The sequence below is a fragment of the Bombus affinis genome, chromosome 2 (assembly GCF_024516045.1).
Source record: "Bombus affinis isolate iyBomAffi1 chromosome 2, iyBomAffi1.2, whole genome shotgun sequence".
NCBI classification, from domain to species: domain Eukaryota; kingdom Metazoa; phylum Arthropoda; class Insecta; order Hymenoptera; family Apidae; genus Bombus; species Bombus affinis.
The window spans coordinates 8,219,359-8,241,908 of NC_066345.1; the positions used below are offsets into that span (position 1 = coordinate 8,219,359).

At 29.3% G+C, this 22,550-nt stretch overlaps 2 protein-coding genes and 1 long non-coding RNA gene across 9 annotated transcripts; 1 reads left to right on the forward strand and 2 right to left on the reverse strand.

The window, feature by feature from the left end:
* Positions 1 to 332: 332 nt before the first annotated feature.
* LOC126923181 (ATP-dependent RNA helicase A-like) lies at positions 333 to 5,202 on the reverse strand. 4 transcript variants are annotated; one of them, XM_050736420.1, is made up of 7 exons: positions 5,035 to 5,202; positions 4,206 to 4,409; positions 3,198 to 3,671; positions 3,039 to 3,149; positions 2,288 to 2,327; positions 621 to 674; positions 333 to 533 (listed from the first exon to the last, which is right to left on the reverse strand). In XM_050736420.1, the coding sequence occupies exons 1-7, from the start codon at positions 5,114 to 5,116 to the stop codon at positions 524 to 526; spliced, it is 975 nt and encodes a 324-aa protein (XP_050592377.1). In that variant the 5' UTR covers positions 5,117 to 5,202; the 3' UTR covers positions 333 to 523. The 4 variants fall into 4 exon arrangements, with proteins under 4 accessions (XP_050592377.1, XP_050592367.1, XP_050592357.1 ...); XM_050736410.1 differs by having other exon boundaries at positions 2,288 to 2,375; XM_050736400.1 differs by having other exon boundaries at positions 3,039 to 3,671.
* A 9,670-nt stretch (positions 5,203 to 14,872) lies between these two features.
* LOC126923247 (uncharacterized) lies at positions 14,873 to 21,745 on the reverse strand. Of its 4 annotated transcripts, none has more exons than XM_050736559.1 (4): positions 21,522 to 21,745; positions 19,412 to 20,142; positions 16,763 to 17,084; positions 14,873 to 15,236 (listed from the first exon to the last, which is right to left on the reverse strand). In XM_050736559.1, the coding sequence occupies exons 2-4, from the start codon at positions 19,793 to 19,795 to the stop codon at positions 15,094 to 15,096; spliced, it is 849 nt and encodes a 282-aa protein (XP_050592516.1). In that variant the 5' UTR covers positions 19,796 to 20,142; positions 21,522 to 21,745; the 3' UTR covers positions 14,873 to 15,093. The 4 variants fall into 4 exon arrangements, with proteins under 4 accessions (XP_050592516.1, XP_050592507.1, XP_050592530.1 ...); XM_050736550.1 differs by having other exon boundaries at positions 19,412 to 20,156; XM_050736573.1 differs by lacking the exons at positions 14,873 to 15,236; positions 21,522 to 21,745 and adding an exon at positions 16,306 to 16,494 and having other exon boundaries at positions 19,412 to 20,305.
* Positions 20,098 to 20,567, forward strand: LOC126923381 (uncharacterized). Its single transcript, XR_007713141.1, has 2 exons — positions 20,098 to 20,233; positions 20,299 to 20,567. It is a non-coding gene; the product is annotated as an uncharacterized LOC126923381 (long non-coding RNA).
* Positions 21,746 to 22,550: the final 805 nt, after the last annotated feature.

Genomic DNA, 22,550 nt, shown 5'->3' on the forward strand with positions numbered 1-22,550 from the left:
GTTTTAACAGAGCAACAAAAACAATTCTGTTTTTCTTTGTCTAACTAGATTTTCCTCGAGAATGGCAACAGCCTTTCAAGGTCAGCGCAGGGTCGAGTTAAAGATTTCGCAGTACCGATGATCGATTATCTGATTATCATAAATACAGGTACCTCGTAGATCGTAGAAATTAATAGACCAACACGCATTAAAGGTAACGTGCAATGCACACAGCATGTAAAATGATGCTCGTTAACGCGTTACGCTCTCCCCTTTTAACGATGAACATCAATCAGGAATAGAACCTGCGATTATTTCCTGGAAATCCTGAGATTTTATTAAAAGCAAACCTGTTTACTATTTTTTCATTTATTCGGTACTTGATACATGTTACATAAATCGGCGATTAAGATGACGAACGTTACGTTGTAGCAAACTAATTGAATATGATTCCACGTATATGTTATAAAAGTCGTTGAATTTTTTTCGAATATTTTGGGCAGCATATAACTTAAAACATCTTCGTTGTTATATTCTATTTGGTTTATTTCCCCCTGAAAATAGAGAATTGTGTTATAACCAACAGTAAATAATTAACACAATATATAGTATTAAATAAGTAATGGAAGTTTAATACATACCAGCTGGAACCTGCCTTCGCTGAAGCTGAAGCATATGAATTTCCACCACCGCCACTACAATAATATAAAATCACAACTTTCATTAGAATGGGTAATATGATCTTTTGATTCATATTTGTTACTTTTCAGACAAAAATAATTTAGTTTAAATGGAGCCTTGTTCAGTTCAGTCAAGTTGAATTTAAACTTCTTGAAAAAGTTAAAAGTTCTAAAGAACAATATATTAAAAATGAAAAGTCAACTTTGCAAAGTAGGATTGTTGAAAGATATCATTTTGTTATATTTAGTGCTCTCTTAAAAGAGTTCTAAGTATAGAAAATAGAAAATACTATAGACATTATGTCAGAATTTTCGTAGAAAAGTTTGACTATTTGCTTAATATAATTGAACACAAGTTATAAAATAGTTATCTTGGTTTACCATCAATTAGAACAAAAGTAGAAACAACGTTACGTTCCTGTCAAGTCAAAGAAAGAAGGACAGTTAAGAGATTTACGCAGTGTCTATACCGGATATCGTGTTTGTAGCTTTTCAAATATTGAAACAGCCTCCTCCTTCATGCCTTGAAAACTTTTATCGATGTATACAGATGTGAACTCAAGTAGAAATAGTTCGCAGAAAATTATAAAATGAAGTTTCTAATTAAACGTATGCATACCCAATAAAGTCATTTTTTTCCAAAACTTATTTGTCAAAGTTTTATGTTAGCATTTTTTTCTTTTTATTATTCAGTGCAGAAATATTCCTCTTTCATTTGTATATACTAATGATAATGGTGTACCTTGCGTAAAATATTAATCTTCAGATGTATTTTCTCTGGTCGAATGTTCTCTGCACTACAATTTTTATTGTTCTTCGTTGCTCTTTAATGTTCTATTATTTTCTGATTTATTTAAAATATACATATTGTTCCAAAATTTAATAATCGAACAGAAAATGTTATGTAAACATAAATCATTTAAAGCTTCTTCAAAAAATTATAGTAAAAATACAAAATATAAGAAAAATAATTGGATTTTTATGTAACTTGCATAACTTTACACAAGAATAATAAAACAAACAAATCTTGATGCGTGTGGTGAACGGTTCATTGAGAAGAAATAAAATCAAGATAAGCTAAATTAAGTAATAAATTCAAGTTGATGCTGTCAGTTTGTATCGATAGGAACAGTGAATATTTTGAAATGCTATGTTAACAGTCAATGATCATGTTGATTGTAAACCTATTCTTATTTATAGCATAGTAAATGTAACGTATTATTATTATTCCCTTTCGTATCGCTATTGCAACCTTTTAATAAGGCTGTAAATGACTTATGTATTTTTGTTATGTTATATCCATAAAATACTGTGATAAAGTTTGGCACTTAAACCCTGAAACATCCTATATAAAAGCCTAATCTAAAGTATAATTTGGAAAGCCTATTTCAATAACTTCGGTATAAGATTGTTTTTACCAATAAAAAAAGGTAGCAGTATCAAATGAGCAGTCGATGGCAGTTAACAACAATACGAATGAGATAAGGAAAAATAATAGTATAACGAAAAATTCAATGAGTTACAGGGATATTTGGTAAATACTTATTGTGAAATTTCTCCTTCTCTGTTTCTTATTTGTTGATACTCTTAGATACTATAATATTTTAAGAGATAATTTAATACCGTACCATGTGCTGCAACCACCGCCGCCAGATGGATATCCACCGCCTGCAACCGGTATAACAATAACGGGTATAGTGTCTATTTTTTGATATCCTATAAAAATCACCCAGCGTTAGAAGCGGAAGCGATGCGTTATTACTTTGTTATATAGCTTCATTAAATGTATTGTATCTTTTCGTAATAGTTTCAGAACAATATAAAATATATGGTACATATGATATGCCATATGCTTTCGTTAATAATTTATCATTGTGTTCCATTGTACCATAGCATAATATAATTGCGCGTATGCTCAGAATGTTGTTAATATGTTATAAATCGCATGCATAAAAATCTGAAGCATCAGTAACGCAATTGCAATAAACGCTTATTTAATAAGTTGCCAAATTATGAACCTGTTAAATTTCAAATACTAAGTAGCTGAAGCCTACTATACTATATTGTTAATTCTTACGATTAATGGTAATTTGTTATTTTTTGTTATTGTTTCAATTCCAACACATTGAAATATAGTTCAAATCGTGAGATCATTTTGTCTATTCTTATTAAAGGGCTCTGTTAATTCAATAACTTTGCACCAACATCGATATTTGTAGTAACAGATAATACAGCTAATATTTATTACTGAATAATTTATAAAATAAGTAGTGTAAGTAGTACCGAACGTGTTAAGCGAAATTTTAAATCAATGTAATCTATATAATTCACAGATAATCACTGTTTAAAAAAATAAAATAACATTAAATTGTATCTTACCTCCTCCGCTGTTGGGATGACCTCCGTAACCTCCTCCGCTATGTCCTCCTCCTCCAGGGTATCCTCCTCCACCACCAGGATACCCACCTCCTCCTCCACCAGGATACCCACCTCCACCTCCACCAGGATATCCACCTCCACCTCCACCAGGATATCCACCTCCTCCTCCGCCAGGATATCCTCCACCTCCACCAGGATAGCCTCCACCTCCACATCCTCCAGACCCACAGCCACCTTTGTTGTATCCTCCTCCAGGATATCCTCCACCACCACCACCTAATCCACCGCCACCTCCGAATCCTCCGCCACCTCCAAATCCGCCACCACCTCCGAATCCGCCTCCAAGTCCACCACCAGGATATCCGCCTCCTCCACATTTGACGCACAATGTTCTCCTCTTACGACTTTTGCTTAATTCATTTAATTTTGTTTTGAGTGGATATAAGTTTCCTACATCATTTTTATAAAGCTTCACTTTAATAAGTTTGGCTTCACCGGAATTATTCATTTTTTCGACGTTCAAACCCTCTTTATCTCTTAATTCATCTGCAACTTCATCTAGATCGACTGGTACACCAGTGTCTTCCTCATTTTCGTCTACCTCGAAGATTAGTAGTACAGTTGCCAATGGATCTATTTTAATTGAATTATAATTAGTTCATAGTGATTATTTTCTTCATAATATATATGATATCTCAATTGTTTCTACCGTGCATAGCTGTCAAAGAATCATAAATCATAGATGTAAATCGGTTCATTATTGTTTTACGTGGAATAGTATTCTATTAATCATTAAGACATATCATGGCAGAGAGTAAGATTATAATTTAGGTAACTATGAAACTGAAAGATTGATGCTTGTAAGAATTGAGAAACGTGATTAGATTCAAAATTTCTTAATATTAACTTCTACACTTCCAAAATTGAATATACATACATATTTTATATGTTTAATTGATAATATATATATTTAATATTTAATTTAAATGTTATAAAATGTTAATATCACGTATCATTATAATGTTAATATAATGTATCATACAATATCAAATGCAATACATGCGTTTGACAGTTTTATCATTTTGTAAGCTATTTCGTTAGCTATGCACGAAACTTTAAGTTAATCTTTTTTATATTTCATGTAAAGTGTAATTCGTTTTTAGTTACCTGTTAGCTCTGGAATATGTTGGATGACTTCATTTCCAAACATTTCTTCAGAAGTTTCACCACTAGCATTTTTCAATCCAAAAATATTTACAACGAAAACCATATACTGGTGTTCTTCTTTTTGCGGGTAAGGAGGAGGCTTAAGTTCGGTCGATAAAGTAGTATCCTCCTCATTGGTAGGTATTACTGCAGTCGATAATTCTTCTAAAGGTTTGTTATAAAAAAGCGATTATTATGTACCCTCATTTCAACCATATACGTGATAAAAATGATACAATAAAACACTTCTCATCTTCTCATCTTAAACAGAATTTTTATAACATGACGTTATATAGAATTAAATTGATTATGTAAAACGTCTGAAATACTACAGATTATTCTACACCTTGTATTAAACAAAAGAATACAGGCAACGTACAGCCGGTAGAAGCGATACAGTGAGGTCGTAAATTAAAACGTTAAATGGTTAAACAGACACACCGATTGATTTAACCGCACTGACAGCCGTATGTTGTACATGTCCCGAGACAACAACTGTCAAAGATTCATTATTGTCGACCTATCTATTTGAAAGAAAGAAATAGTTCTGAGTTAACGTTGTACAATCCTGGATAAGGCTGGAACACTTCATCTTCCCTAAAGTAACTTAACTTAGATCTTCAAACATGTAAACTTTAACGTTTGACCGATATAACAACCTCGTTTATATCGCTTCCACTGACTTTACAATGCAATGCGGATAAAATAGAAAGTTAAGCTTCTTAAAAAAATTATTGTTAGGTTCTCTAAAAATTTTGCATATATGAACATGCAATATATATTTTCTCACCTGTAGCTGGTGCAGCCGATACGACTGTAATAAGGAGAAGTAGGAGCAAGCTCCTAAAACTCCTAGTTGTTTCGTGATCCATTGTGGAGAGCTCGAAACTCTCAGATCACACTGTGCATCGGATCTTTCATCTTACTGCTTTTATAGCCATCGATCTTTATACACGCACTACTTCAAAGCAATTATATAACATTACGAGTAATGCGATGAGCCTCCTCCCCATCCTTTTTCCATTTACCTACTACCATTACAACTTCATATTTTTGGTTTTTCCGTGGGAATTCCAGTTTCACGCGTTCATGCGCACTGTAATGTTGTTTTCAAGTGAATTCAGTGTACTCGTTTATCGCTTTATCAATTATCACAAAATCGGTCGTGAGTTAATTAGGTGATACTGAAAGAAATGTAATTAGTGTCAAGTCAGGAAACAATACACGCCAATAATCGAATCTTAAAAACTATCCTGTGAAATGTGTTTGTTCACGTGCATATATCGAATTTCTGAAAGCATCGCGTGAACTATCTCGATAACATAACCTTCTTGTTATGCCAAACAGATTAGTGAAATCAAAAGTAACTATTCTATCGATTCTTCGAACGCGTTAAATAACATCAGCAGTTAGACTATGTTTGACCCTAATGAACGTATTATGCTTGATAAAATGTAGCATAAACTTTTTACGTCAAGATATCAAGAAAGGACGTTAAAAAATAACATCTCCTAAAAATATAACGTTCCGTAATAAAAGAGCGTGCTGATAATATACGTCAAGTTGAATCTTTTTACTTGTCAAATAACTTTCTGTCATAGAAACAGACGACAATTCTTCTAACGTTCTCTTGTGATGTTGACAAAGATTTAGTCATTTCTCCTATCTTGATATATATTATTCTTTAAATAAAACGTACAAAAATTGTCTTTTGTTTTCCATTTAAAACTCTTGAGTTTGCCATTATTTCGATTGCATAATAAGTTCGAATTAAAATATCTGTGAAGTGAGCAGAAATGATTGAAAACTAGTATCCACGTTCGTATAGGTCTTTAAAGTTCATATAATCCTTTCTAAGAAAAAATGTAAAATTACGATGTAGAGACTTACTTCGTATATGCATATATTGACAATAGTTGTTAACAACTCCTTTTTTTTTCTTTTAATTAATAAGGATTGCATTTTATTCTAATACTCAAGGTCGAATTGAGTATCGTTATCTCGCAAGATGTTGGATGCAATAGCAAACGATCACTGTTTTCAAATAAACGATATTTTTTAAAATAACGATAAAATAAATATGTCGCAAATAATGATGTTTTTTGCAAATAATTGTTGTAAGTAATGATAAAAAGAATGTTAGAAGATAATGATAATAATTGAATTAAGGTATATAAATTTAATAGTTACACACTTTCGAAACATCGTAGTAGATGTTATAATTTATTCGATCGTAATTAATGATTACCTATGCATTACCTATACATATATACATATTCATAGATCAGTGGAAAAGGTAATCTAACGATTATGTAGATCTGGATCTAGATCTAGTACTTACGTTAGTTTTACCGATTCTTGCTTCCTATATCTCGAATTTGTCGTACATTGTATTTATCATTATATCAATTTATGATCCCTTAATGTTATTAAAAAATGTTACAGTGGATCCAATTGTAATTCCAATCTTGATGATAAATTCGTCATAATTATGTGTGAAGGTTCAAATCGATTCAATCCAATGACTCGTAGTAACGATCATTAGAAGTTACAACGGCTTTGTTTCAGTATTTGTTATCTGAATTGTTCGATAAACGCTTGCTATTAATTTTATGTGCTTCAAATACGCAAGTTACGATGTTATTTTTAAAGAAAAACGCATATAGAGAAGCATAAACAAGTAGATAAACATTCTCATGTAGAAATAGATATTAAAATGAGTAAACGGTACGGAGGACCTCGAGAAGAACAGAATACTAAATAAGCGTATGATTCACATAAATGTGCTACATGAATGCAATAAATATACTTTCTACAGTATCATGATCGTTTTTATAACTGTTTGTGTCACAATTTATTTTTTTCGTGTTAAGAGCGTATTTTCACAAAATTATAATTCGCAGGAAATAAATCGATTTCGGAATTGTTAACTAAGAAAATATTTGATGATTTACACGTTACTATTTTTAAAATTCAATTCGGCGAAATGTGCTTCCGGTAAATGTAAATTGGAACCTAAATGCAGAATAATATAGTAAACAATTTTATTTAGTTTTAAGAATCACGATTAGCCAGATTTCAAAGGTAGAATATTTTATATTAAAAAAAATAAAAGTTCTAATACATTTAAGGAACGGAATACAGAATAATACCAAATAAATAAAGGAAATAAAAATAACACAATGATGCAATAATAATACAATACAAAGAAAATACTTGCGCAACTTCTTAATTCACAGGAACGAACTTTTCCCCTTCTATGAACTATCAACAACGTAATTTGTGTTCATTTTGATGATATACAGAGATAGTCAAATAAGATACTAGGAAAACTGTAAATTGTACATCTACAGCTGCGGTTCTTTTTGATTCGTGTCTACCTGATTGATAATTTATGGAGATTCTTAAGCAAAATGGTGAGATCACAGTTTCATGTGATTCGTACGAATCGTAGAAGTTTAAAAGCTATCAGCCAAGTAATCGCATCATGTTCTTCCTGTTGATTGTTTTAGAATCTTAATCTTTCATAACCTTGGCCTATAGAGATATCTATGAATAGTAAAGAATTCGATGAACACATTTCTCAATAAAGATTGAAAGGGGTAAAAGCTTCTGGAAAGTAACTAAAAACCTTTCAATAATTTTTATATATTTAAATGTTTTATTAATTTTTATTTATTAAATGTTTTATTATTTATGGCACAATTTTGCATCTGTGACGGTTCATGTAATGTTTTTATTTTTAATATGCGTAAATTTATTCTTTGATGAAATACCTTTCTAAGAGATTTATCGCAGCTTTAAAATGCTACTTGAGTAAAAATAATAATAAATCGTTGTTTCGTTAAGCTACAACCGTAGAAAAAATCTGATTGCCCCTAACTATAATTGTGATTCACGCGATCGGACCGTTTAATTCGTATTTATACTCAGCGTTCGTACTTTTCCACAATCTCATAAATCATTTTCCGATGTGCATCGTGACTGGTCAATTCCACTTTTTGCATTTATATATTCATTCAAGTACAAGAATGCACGACTGAATGATGAATGGTTGCGTGTAGGAAGCTACAGCATTATTAATTATTAATCAATTAATTATTTTTATTTCTTAGGAATAAACATGCATACTTAAATAGTGTTAAGTCTTAGTAAATAGTAAATAGTCAGGCAATTAGATATATGCCGATAATTGTGAAAGTGACCTATGTCAAGAATCTAAAAAAGACGATTTCATCGTCTATTTTACGTCGCGTTTATCGACGTCACAATGATCTGAAACTATTTTTGCAAAGTAAAAAAAACTGGATCATTGGTTGATGTTGTTTGTTACGTCGTTAAACAAAATTCAGTTGATACGTCAAATGCAAAACTGTAAATGTCTCGGAGCAAAAAATACATGCATATTACTTAGGCCACTGTCGTAATCACCTGCGCGTGTAATAACGGCTAAAAGATTTTTCCCACGTACGTATAAATAAAAAGGAAGGATGGAAGTTAAAGTTATATATTTAAAAGTTCAATGAATTTTTCAACTAAAAATGTCCTAAAAGTAAATTTACGAAGTAAACGAACGAATAATTAACAGTATAATTTTAGTTTATCCTTTTTAATTAATTTACACTTTTAATTTATTGACTCCATCTGCAAAAAGATAACGAAATTCTTAAATCGTCACTTTTCACGATACGGCGATAACGAAAATTTAAACAATGTATTTTAATTCGTATAAAGGTATAATATTATAATTTACAAGAAACAGTTTCTTGTTACTCTTCGTTTTCTGATTCATAGCTCCATTAACATTAAGCTTATGAATGCCCACAAGTGCTATAATAATTATTTCAGCAACAAAATCAATATACATATATTTTTATATATTATACATGAATTTTATTTATTTTAATCAGAGATTCATATCAAAACTCATATTCCCTTCCCAGGAAAGGTAACATACGATTGGTAATGATTAAAAAAGACAATTGTACGCATTATACGATATATCCATTTCCCGTGTTAATTCTACCAAATGTGCTACTGGTAAGATACTAATTGTTTTCCTATATGGAAACAAAATTCTTGGAAGCTGAATCTGATACAAAGTTTACTAGTTTGTTCACTGACACTGATATGCAATGTACAGCATAATATGCGCGGCATATACCGATATGCAATTAGAGAGACAACTAGTAAATTAGTCGTTTCACCCACGGTCGGGGATTTTCTAAATTACCGGTAATATAGCCACATCGGATGACGTCCGCCAGCAGAACGAATCACTTAAAACAATTACCTACGCTATTGCATACCGCATAAGCATGAAATAAGTGTATTTTATTGGAAATAATTCAGTGTTAAAATATGATGTAAATAATCGCGTTACATAAAGCTGTTATTAGTAAAATATTTCCTCTTATACATCGTTAAGTATTTTATTAACACGCTCTTTAAATATATGTTCCTAATAGTCGAGGAAAATGAAATAAGAAGGTTTCGAACGTGGGTTTCAAAATTACTGTATCAATATTCCTGACAGCTCAGTAAACAAACTGCTACAAATTTTAAGCTAGCACATTTATAATTTAGTTGTCATCGATGAATTTAGACTATAACGCAAATACATTTGCGTAGCCTGCTTAGAGTTTTATTGATATTTCAAACTGACAAGCTTCTACGATTCTGAGCAGTAATAATATTTAGCTACACATTTTTCAACTGTGTGACGAAGATTGTAGTTTGTGTTCTTGTTCTCTCGTTGTATATTTGTCTCATTCCTATAACTTGTTTCGTGATACTTTCAGAATTTATAACTTTTGAACGAATATAACGGAATGGAAATTTCACAAGCGTCATAGGTCACGCGATTAAATTTTCATTAATAATTACACGATATGTTTAGTTCAAGAAAGAAAGAGTTTCTTATATTTCAAAAATTCCATACATACGATTGGTAATCTTTTTTTAGGAAATTTTAAAAAATAATGATAAGTACTTTTTAATACAACTTTAATTAAATTGTAATTAATAAATAATAAATATTTGAATAAAGACAAATTGCAAGCAAGGTCTAAAACTTTAGGATCGAAATATATTGACGAAATGCGTATATACTGTAAATGTTTGTTTTAAATACGAATTTTTGTACCCCTTTTGATTTACACTTATAAGTATAAATTAAGAGAAATTATCAGTGGATATATTTAATAAACATGAAATTGTATCAATATGTATATTTAAAGCTATTGTATTAAATTAAACAAGAAATAAAAAACAATCAAATTTTACAAAAAAAAAGAAATACAAAACGATACTTATTCTTGGAATACGAGAAAAGAAATTCTGAATTCAATACTTAGAATTTTCAAGAAAAACAAAACGCTCTGGATACCTGAGTCACGTCCTTTATTAGATGACTCGAAACAATGAATGTAAAGAAATTCGTAGGAAAAACCTGGAATTTTTAAGCGTGTATGAAATTCGTTGGTAATTACTTTAAACAATATGTGTCGATGATTATGTAAAACATAACAACCTTCTAGAGTAAATTATTTTTAATTCGTTATTTAAATAACACACAAATTATTATTAACACCTTTTTGGACATTGCTTCAAAATTCCCTCTAAATAAGTCATCAAAAGCTAAACTATACCGTAGAAATTTCCTTTCGATATCGTTATATCTTTGTTCAAGTATCTGTCATAGATGTTTTGCTTCTAATGTTTATTCATGTGTAGTGTTTACTCGTCATATGAAAAATATGAAAGTACGTATTATGTGTTAAATGGGTTTAATTTATATAATATGTTGAATTTTACGTACCTATTGCCTACAAGAGTTGCCTCATTCGTAATTATTTAAGAATGCAATCGATAAAATAAAAATTATCACTTTAACACTATTATAGATATTATTTTATATATAGTAGTTTCAACTTTTAAAAACTCAAGTTCTGTTAATTACAAATCATTAGGTAAGAAAAAATGATTAACAGTGTAAAAATTTTATAATTATTGTTTTTGATTGTACTTATTTTATAATTATTGAAATAATTATAGGAAGATTTATGGACATAAATATTCATTCTATAGATATATTACGTATAATTGTCTCTGTTCTAAATTGTCTTCAATTCTTTTGGCACTGTTTTATTTGTAAACACATATTGTTATTATTCATGAAAGAATAATTATTATTAAGTTATTATTCAAGAAATATTTCATACAGTCTTCAAAATAGAACTTGTCAAGAAAGCTTTTATTTCAGTCTAGGATATAATCATTTTCCCGATACGTCACTATCTATTGCTATTCTTGTAGATTCCGGAACTGTATTAAAATCCTATTACTTGAAAAGGATGACCGTTTCTGGATGATAAAAAATTATCTTCATACGTATGAATATATCAATTATATCAATAATATATAATATATAATAATACATAGTAATAAGTCAATTAACCAGAGAAATTATCTTATGTTTTTGAGAAATAACATTTTTATACAGTAATTGAAGATAAAATGGATTTTAAGCAAAATTGGAATGAATCAACTATTATTTAAATATTCTTTATTTTTGTTTTTCTAATTCTACTATTAATAATTAAATACAGAGATGTTACTGAAGTATAAAAAATACTTTAAAGAACTTTTTGTTACTATATTAACGCACCAGGTATACTTTTTACGAGTCTCTCATAGTGAATGATCGTGGTGTTATGACGTTATAACCTTGAATTCAACTGATGAATATATACATATCTTTACGTATCCTTAGATAGTGAAATTATTAATATTGATCCAAATATCATTTATAATTGTTTTGCTATTATTGCCATTTTTGTATTATCTTAATTTTTTAATGTTTAGAAGAAATCTTTACAAGGCTAATGCTTCGATGATAAAAAATCACAAATTTGTAGTATATACTGATACAGTACTTAAAAAGAAAAATAAATATCATAAATTGCAACTAAAATTTTCTTACATGCTCATTATATATAACAATAGCTATTTCATTATATCTAAGCATACATAATTTTATACTTCCATCTTGCAAGATTTTAAGTTATTTTAATTTTTCACGTTTATATTGTATTACAACAATATTATGAAGTAACTTTTAAATTAAAGTATTTCAAAATACAATTTGCCTCCTCTTTAATTACTCGCGCTTCTTGGTTCAAATATTAAATATAATTATATTTACAAATATAAATAAATTAGAAGTTGTAACTAAATTAAAATAAACTAATTGAAAATTAGAATATTTTATAAGCTATCAAGATATACATTAACAGTATTATTGATGCTATTTGATTTCCTTTTACTCCAACACGAACGAGATGCAGAATTTATATATCACCGCAGAAAAAGTACAAGACAGATCTGCCACCTTATAAGTTTTCGAATCTCATATTCTGAAATACCGATTGTGCAAAGCATCAGACGTTCTGTCATGCCCTCTATCTTTTAAAGTATCTACATAGTATATTTGGATGTATATAAATATTATTACATAGGAATTATGTACATATACGTATTTAATCTAATTAGCGAAATCGACAAACTCAACGGATGTAAAATTTTTATTTTACATCTGTTTATTTTTAGAGAAATATGTAAATTATATTGCGTTCTTAGGATTCATGTCAATTGCAATACAATCACTGGAGATTTTATATCCTGATTGGTCAACTGTCGTCGAGTTCGATTGTGGCTCTATCTTGACAATATATTGATAATGGAAAATATGTAATTATAAACTAACTTCATTTAATCATACATATCCTATATATTGATCATATATACTCTTAAAATAAAAAACATTTCCCCGTAAAATGTAATATTGGAGGCAAATGAATAGATAAGAAACTGAGGTGGTATGTCGTGATAGGTGTGGAAGGAATACTCCGATGTTCAACAACAAGTTTATTACTATTAACAATCAACGAGTCAACAATTTATACGATTCACACTTATGATTAACCATCGAGAGTTTACAATCGCGTATCTCGGCTTGTGTTTATTTCGCTATGATACTGAACCTTTCGCACTTCGCGGCTTGAGGCAGAACGACTCTTTGTTCGAAACCAAACGGATTCTTTTCTTAGTTGCCCTTCGATATCCTTACTACACACGCGTTTATTAGATGTACCACGGCGGTTGCCGCGCGTGCATTCTTCCAAACATTCGGCGGAAGAACCATAGGGATATCGATGGCACATTAGGCACGTCGGCGTTACACTTTGAAGATATAGCGCTTTGTGTCGCGAAACTGTTGGAAAGTTCCGTGCTCGTGTGCCGCCACAAAACTTTTTAACTTCTTCTTTTATACAATTTCGGAAAAGATTCATCGTGAATGATATGTACTATAACAGAGGATTAATTATGATCTGTGTATTTTTAAATTTATAGGAAAGTGAGAAAAGTTGTTAACGTAGTTAATTGTCACTTGAGCTTGAACGTCGATAACGATATATACGTCAGTGCATAATTACCAAATAGACGATCGACTAAATCCGAATCGAATAAATTATACGTAAGTCGGAAGTTTCGAAGGATGAATGAGATGAAATAAAATTATGTTGAATACAATGGGGCAGATAATACGATTCAATTTGGATTTAGTCGATCATGTACTAGAAATGTCCTTCATTAAATACCTTTTATTAAATTTCTCCATATTCATAATAACATAACATTAATTTAATATATTGACGTCGAAAGAGGTTAATCGACATCTTGTGTTTTTCAAATGTTACCGACGGCAGACGTTTTTTATTTTTTCAAGCGTTGCTGCATTTTCCGTTTACATATTTATCTTGCAAAATTGTACGAAAAGTGAGACTACATGTAGTTAGTATCATTTAATTATTAATTTAATACTATTTTTTATTTTTAAACGAAATGTAAACAAATTGTTACCCTAGTTCATAACTGTTTTAACTTGATTTTTCGAAAAATGTAATTAAAGAATCCACGTATGTCTTATACGCATAAAAAATACAAATTCACGATAATACGATGAAAATTCAACTTAAAACGCAACACCTTAGATAGAAAGCAACATTCAGTTCTTTCAAATTCTACCTTCAAACAATAATATTAATCTTCATGAATTTCAAACTCAGTCTTCTCAGTTTAGGAGTTAGTGAAAACAGAAGAGTTAAGAACTAAAGCGACGAATTGATAAAACTTAATTTAGTTACAAAATTATACAATTTAATATATGGTTATAAAGATTATAGAAATAAAAGCAAGAGAAGACAATGCCTACACAAAAATGGAACATGAATATAATTCTACAACAAAGATATACAAATTTCATTCTACGATACACAATACATCATACAAGAGCTAGTACGATAGCTCGTACGATTAGTAACATTATTTCAAACAATTGTATAAATAATCGACCGACTTATTAATAAATCGCGTATTTAATTGTAAAAATAAATTTTCATGCCATTGTTGATTATTTTAACATACATATAATTTTCTTTATTCTTTATAATTCTCTTTATTTCTTCCCGGTGGTTGATAGAAACGGATGATTCGAAGTTTTTTTTTTTTTTTTTTTATTTATTAATTAGAATATTTACAATCAATTCTCGTTGAGAATTATGATTCGAAGTTTGTTGAAATTTGCGCGTGGTGTGCAGTTTAATAAAAAACCTTCTCAACGAATCACTTGATATCGAAGACTGAAATCTATGTATTTTCAACAAACAAATTAGAACTACTAACTAATTAAAGATGTGATTAACTACAAAGACTAACTAATTAAAGAAATGACAGCCAGTGATAGACGAAAAAAACTAGTGATGTTCGAAAAGCGACTAACTTATACCTAAAAGCGGCCAACCCTTAGTCCTCTCGTTGCAGTGCAATCGTGGCAAGATATGTCCTTGGAGCAGGGGTGAAGGAGCTGACCGCTGGTAAACAGCGCAGCGGCTTGGCAACAGGATGATCCCGCTAGGTCAAGACTCGACACTACGAAGTACCGAGAACCGTTAGACTCGGAACCGAGCATCTGGATTCCAGAAGATCCTTTGGGATGCGACTGTATGATACTTCGCTAGCATGGAACCGAACAATGACCGGTCTCTAACAAACGACTTTTCACTAAGTGCCGAATGTAGGCTTATTGCAAAGAAACTTGCTGAATAACAAAATAAAAATTACATTCCCGAACAGATTTAAATATTTATAGCCTACTGAATTAATTATTATTAAAACAAATTTATCAAAGTGTTCGCGTACTTCTATGCGATAATATATGTACATATATACATATAAATTTAGTGCGTATGTTCGTGTGCATATATATATATATATATACATTTAGTGTATGTATATGTATACATGTATACCCACACACTAAATATACATACAGGAAGAACAAGTCGGACTACGCAACCTTCTGAAAGCATCTTCGAGAAAGATGAACTTACTGAAGGAGGAAGTTACAATAGTAGGAAGATTGACAATTTTTCAACGAAAATTGAATAACTCTTTAATTTTCTTTCGTATTCCATTTTCGATCGCGAATAATCGAATTATCAACATTATATGTTAGGTTTATGTTATATATTAATTACTAATATTATGTTAGTTAGCAATTTCATACTATTAATATCCAAAAGCGGTGGTGTACAAAATAATTTAACCAATATAGAAAAAATAATGCGCGCGCGCGCGTATGTGTGTGTGTGCGATAGTGTTACGTATATGTAACAATTCGAATTTTCTAATATACAACGTAATTAAGTGACCGAAAATATATAGACGACTCACGGTAAAGTACTCTAGACATAGTGAAAGTCTCGGCCTCGCCACATGACTCGAAACCAGATGAGGCAGTCTCAATATGTACCATGTTACCTACTTACACTTAATCTCAATTTTAAGATAAGTAAATGGCATTCCAATATCTTTCTATGTAATAGGAGAAAATTAAAAAGAAAGTATTGAGATGAAAAGCAAAAGAAATTCTTACATATGACTATTACAGAAGTATTTGATAAATAAGATCAAAATATTTTTAAAAATTATCCACACACAATGTACAAAAAATTTTTATTTCATTTTCTTATATCGAGAAAAAGAACACTGTAACACGAGAAACTATATCTGCAGAAGGACGTCTGATAACTACGCTTAAATATTTAGTTACCGAATAAAGTTACGAAGCTCACAAATTTTCCTGCACTATATCGTTATAGTTCTTATATCAAATATTTCCAGAAACCTGGTGAATAATACAAATTTTTAAAAGAAAACTATATTATTAATGATTTCTTAAAGAATTTTTTATTTACACGTTTTACCAAATTTCTTTAATTATGGGATTTAAATTCTATTGAAACAAATATCTCTTAGTTCAGCTTTGATTGTAAAATTATAAAATACGTGATAGAGATTACTCCGATTTTTAAAATGACAGGTCATACTCAGAAAAATTTGCTATGTAGGTCGCATGTGCGTAGGACATACTAAACAATTTTCATTCAATTTACCTAATTTTGCATAATATATAATATCATTGATAAGTTTCTCTGCTATTATTCTTTGTTGCTCGTTTAATTCTCTAAGGTCACAGGCAATCTTTTTTCCAGTAATATCAAAAATATCTTCTCGAACGTGTGTATTAGATATTGCATCCTTTGAAATTTTATGAGCAAGTTCAACCGGTTGACTTTTCTTATCTTTGCACTTCCTTTTTCGTTTGAATACATTTCTTGTCATTGAAGGAGTCGTTGATAAAGAAGAACTTAATCTAGTTGATACTTCCGGAGATGAAGATAACATATTTCCTCCTGTATCGACATCGTCTTGTTCCTGAAATAGATAAGGATATGTGCATACATACATTTCTTCATTTTTTAGGCTTACGATTGGAGCAGAAATGACAATCGATTCCAGGCACAGATTGAAGAGGGCGAGACTATAGCCCCGGGCCTTGTCTCCTCAGGGGCTTCGCTATTCGAGAAAAATGCATTTTACTCTGAGTATAACGGGCGAATTATGTTAAGAAAAATTTTAAAACTAACAACTATGTCATAAAATTGTACACTAAGAAATTTAGATATAATTGATTACAATATAAATTTTATATCACGCTTACGTAAATTTATTTCACTTTAAGTCCCCTCCGCCGTATTTTTCTATTAAAGAAATCGATATACTTAGGCCTCAAAAACATTAATCTAGCCTTGATCGATTCTCAATCCTTATAATAAACTAATGAATGTGTTATAGCAATTGATATATAATAAACATATGTACATAGTAAAATTAGCTAGTAGTTCATATCATATCACAACAATTATAAGGGAACAGTTATTATTATTGTACCAGAAACCATCAATGCAATGTATGAACTTGTAACGATTCATGTAGATAAAGGCGGAAGAATTTTACAGAAGACAAAATTGTATCAAAAGTTCGCTAACAAAATTAAATTTATCCAATCTTACAATACCCAAAGAAAGAAATTTTATCATATCATGTACATTTGTGGATGATCAAGCTCCTTCACGAGTAAAGGAGAAGGCAAATTTTAACAAGACGACACAAAATATTTAATTATGAGCTTAGAATTAGTAGGGCTCACTGTAATGGAAACGCATTTGATGGCTTCAGTGTTTGATATTTTTAATCCTCTAATACATAGAAACAAAGGTATTGACACAAATTAGCTTTTCTTGTGAAACCCATTCACAGCTTCTAAAAAAACGTGACTCTGTTTAATTTTTTTGTAAAATATAACTTTCTAGGATTTAAAATTGTTATGATATCAATCCCAATTCTTAGAACTATCATGTATAACATTTATTTTGAATAACTGCTATGAGAAACAAATTATTGTTTCGCTTATGGTTTCTATGTCGCTCCTAGATTAATTTCTTTAGTTCTAATAATCAGTCCCAAAGCAGTTATGAAGTCGATTTTTGCATCGATTTTTTAATAATTAATATCATATGTTTCATATGATATTTTAATTTTAAAGTCAAAAGTTATATGTATATTTTACAAAAAAATTATGTATATTTTATACATAAATTTACAGGAAATTTTGTAGGAAAAGCTGATCTGTGCAAATACTTTTGTTCATTATTATATGTACTGACATTTAACATGTGAATATCACTGTAATAATTAATAAGCTACCGCTTATTAAACAATTTTTTAAGCGGCATGCATAAAATAAATATCTTATTTATAATAACTCATTAATATCTGGACAAACTAGTCGATTTGCAGTAGTAGTATACACCTTTTACCGAATTGAATACGTTCATTATGCACGACACGCACATTTGAATCGGATGAGCACATACTTTTAGATTATGTACGCTATCGACTTAAATGTGTCAAATGAACTAAAAATCTCGAAATTACGAAGAAATATTTCATAATAATTCATATTAAACACATATATGAAGTGTTGTATGGAAATTTTTTGTTAGCATACAGCATCGTACGAAATAAAAATTAGATCCACAATGAACGTGTTATCAGTAGCATATTATAATTAAATACTGCAATATAATTAAATTATATTATAATCAAATTAAAATATAATTAAATTATTAAAATATAATATTATTCGCATAAGTTTGTCTACTCGCATTAAGTATCATATCTTAGATATCACTGTAATGTCTATAGTTTTATCAGATCAGAAAAACCTTCTTTATCTAAACTATTCATATTTTAATTTTATGACATAATAATATTTTATTGTACATAACTGTATCAATCATAAAAAAAATTAAATCATTGCAAACCCATCTAACTATAATTTTATTAAATTGCATCCTGTCAAAAGCAAACATGCGTTCAGATGCATTCGAACAGTAATGTATGTGTATATATATGTTCTCCCTTATATGAAGATAACGTAAATACACATTCAGAGGAATAGAAAAAATTATAAAAGTGTCGATACTCTTACAACGAACAGCATGAATTTTAAATTTTTCTTCGCGGGAAGTCGAGAAAATTTCAAAAATGAGTTTAATAATGACGAAGCTGTAAATTTGAAAAAGAGAATGTTTATACGGATTAGATTAATTAAATATTGTGTATAAATATATAAATAAAATAACTGAGCAAATAATAATTAACTTTTATTTAAAAGATACTAAAAAATAATTACTTACCATATTATCACTGCATTCAGTTTTCAAATTAATACTAACATCACTAAGGTTTTCTGTATCTCTCCCTGGATCACAGTCTGTTATAAAACTTAAAATATCGAAGTACCAGAGACTTGGTATATATACATTTTTTGTTGATCTCGACTGTTTGACTTTTTTCAATTCTCTTCTAAAACTGCACCGCAAATTGTGTATTTTTTTATTAACGAAATCTTTATCTGACAAAGGATTTATTTCTTTACATTTTTCGATCAAAACATCTATTGCATCATTTCTTAAATTTCTGTCCACATATGATTTTGACCTTATATCCCACAAACAAGGAAGACTCTTATATAATGCAATAAATTCTGTCCAGAATGTGTGATTTTCTATTGCACTCATATCTTCTTACAGAGGTTGCTACTAGAAGTTACAGATGTTTTAAGTTTTAACAACGGCGTCGCGACCTTACTTCCGTGCTACTCTCGTATAGAAGCTGAGATCTGTCTCGAGGTAAATTCCCGTCTCCCGTCCGCGGCAGACTCATAGCGATTGCCTCAACGATATGTCATGCAACCTGATACATCACTACACACGCTACATGCGGCGAGGCAAGTCTCTACTTGAGACGCGGCACTGGCTGCGGTGAACGTGGCAACACCGCCTCTTGCAAGCATCGATAGTTCAACTCTCAATGCTTAGAAGTCTTATAGTGCAGTTTATTGACAGATTGTGTAATTAACGTTTTTCTGAAAAACTTCAACTAAATATACACAATATTTTTTAAATAATCATATATAAATAATACACACACAAATACTATAAACACAGCACGTAAAAGTAATATATATATAAGCATTTTAGTTTTTGTGAATATTGTATTCATATATTTTTGTGGTTTTTAGGAAGATTCGATGTTGCGACGCTTGTATTTAAATTATTTATGTATATTGATTCTGAGTAAATATAAGTATAAAACAAATTTAGACTACTCTTATAATGTTAAATTACAGTAATGATATAACTACAGGTATAAAAAATGGATAAAGAAGCACATCAAGTGGTAAGAACATAAAAAGAACAACATTACTAATACTAATTATAAACACAAAAGTTTAATGAATACATGAATAAAAATGAGTAAATATAACTCAATATAAAACAATGATAACAATCAGAAGACTTTTGAAATCAATTATAACACTAAAGTATATTATGTTACATTATATTAGTAATTAATAAACATGAGTAATGGTATTACGTAGCTTTTTCATATTAAAATCTTATAAATTAATAATACCATGATATTGCTCTAGTTCTAAGGGAAACCACTATAGCATTTCAAATTGAAATAATTATGATGTATAATTGTTATTTCTCAAAAAATTAAGAAATTCCACTGGTTAAAATTAAGAAAATAAGATTCAAAGATATGAGAAAGTTATACTTTTCAATGGCGTATTTGAAAATATTTTACTAAGATTTTATAAGAAAACTTATAAAGAATTTTAAAAAGTACCTCCTACTTTTTTTAGTTTCCAAGCTTAGTTTTCAATACATATATTAATATAAAGAAAAGATTATAAAATATATAGGCAATGAGTCATTTAATCCTATGTGAGTATTTAGTTCATATGTACTTCAAAGATAAACTTCAAGATAAACAAATTCATGTATGATGTACTTGCAAGTGGTGATATACAGTCATCTACAAAAATTATCATATACTTTATAAAAGAACTACTTTTATTTTAGTAAAATATATATGGTATTGTATAATAATATATTCATTTTTAACGTATAAAACAATAATAAAATAGTTCTTAGTCATCCTGTCATTCACATTATTCTCCAGTGAAATTTTGTAGTATTTTATTTTGATAAGAATAATCTTTCTATAGAATATAGAAAAACTTTTATGGTTAATAGTAAATCTCATTATGTAAAGTTTTGAGAACTTTGTACAATCCAACAGTAGAGAAATTCATTGCAGAATACTACAGCAAAAGAATTAAAATAAAATATGTCGAATAACTATTGGACAATTTTGACTTTAAATTGGACAAAATAATGTTATAAAAAAGAACAGTAATAAACATCAACCAACTGACATAAATAGGAAACAAACCTGCAGTGTGTTACACACACTATTGCACATTCTGTTGCACTGTATTATAATTGTTTCATTATATTATTGTTTATTGCTATTTTCTATGATAATATATATATATATATATATATATTACTAACATTACTACAAATAAATATTTCATAAAATCGCGGGAAGTCATACAGATTAGGTTATGTTTACATTAAGGCCGGACTCTCACCGTTGCCAGATTTATATTCAACGCAGTTGAGATTATTAGAACTGTGATGCGGAGAACGTTACAATCAATGCTCTACAATAGCTCAAAGGAAGTCACCGCAAAGATAATTATCATAGCCCGTAGAAGGCATCAAGACTGCGAAAAATGTTTAACAAAGAATTAAATATCATAATTTATTATTAAAAACACAGTATTGAAAACAATTAAAATAGTAAGAACTTAAAATATGAATAATAATAAAGATTAAATAATAAATGATACAACTAGAATTCTAATATAAAAATAAAATTATTATCTAGATTTTGTTTCAGAAATATAAGAGAATAAATATTCATAATTTTTATAACGATTGACCATTTTTACTTTTTCATTAATAACAATTAAAACACAGAACATTGAAGTTCAATAAAACATAATTCAAAAGATCTCTCGAAGCAAGTTAATTGTAACATTGAAAACAAATATTTAAAAAAATGATATATACGTATATAAAAAGGAAAATATATTTATTTGCATGACATATTCGTCTTAGAAACAATTGAATATCAAAACATTCCATCAAATCAAGCTAAATGTTTTCCTATTGAAACCAAGTAACGAATATCTATAAAATAAAATAATAAATATTAAAATAATATTTTCCGAATACATTGTTATTTAAGTAATATTATTTAAGATAAAGATACAAAGCAAATAACAAATAAAATAAACATATTAGTCGATAGACTATGCTTATAATAAACGTATCATAAACATAATCTACAGACATCTCTCTTGTTATACATATGATACTATCTTAAACACTTAAGTTTAACATTCATATTTCA

Excerpts from the sequence above, each read along its gene's own strand:
- LOC126923247 (XM_050736559.1), bottom strand. The coding sequence starts at position 19,795 with ATGAGTGCAATAGAAAATCACACATTCTGGACAGAATTTATTGCATTA. Across the intron at positions 17,085-19,411 it reads CTGAATGCAGTGATAATATG|GAACAAGACGATGTCGATAC; the intron begins GTAAGTAATTAT and ends TATCTATTTCAG. Across the intron at positions 15,237-16,762 it reads TATATATTATGCAAAATTAG|TGTCGAGTCTTGACCTAGCG; the intron begins GTAAATTGAATG and ends GGTACTTCGTAG.
- LOC126923181 (XM_050736390.1), bottom strand. The coding sequence starts at position 5,116 with ATGGATCACGAAACAACTAGGAGTTTTAGGAGCTTGCTCCTACTTCTC. Across the intron at positions 4,410-5,034 it reads ATCGGCTGCACCAGCTACAG|AAGAATTATCGACTGCAGTA; the intron begins GTGAGAAAATAT and ends ACAAACCTTTAG. Across the intron at positions 3,672-4,205 it reads ACATATTCCAGAGCTAACAG|ATCCATTGGCAACTGTACTA; the intron begins GTAACTAAAAAC and ends CAATTAAAATAG.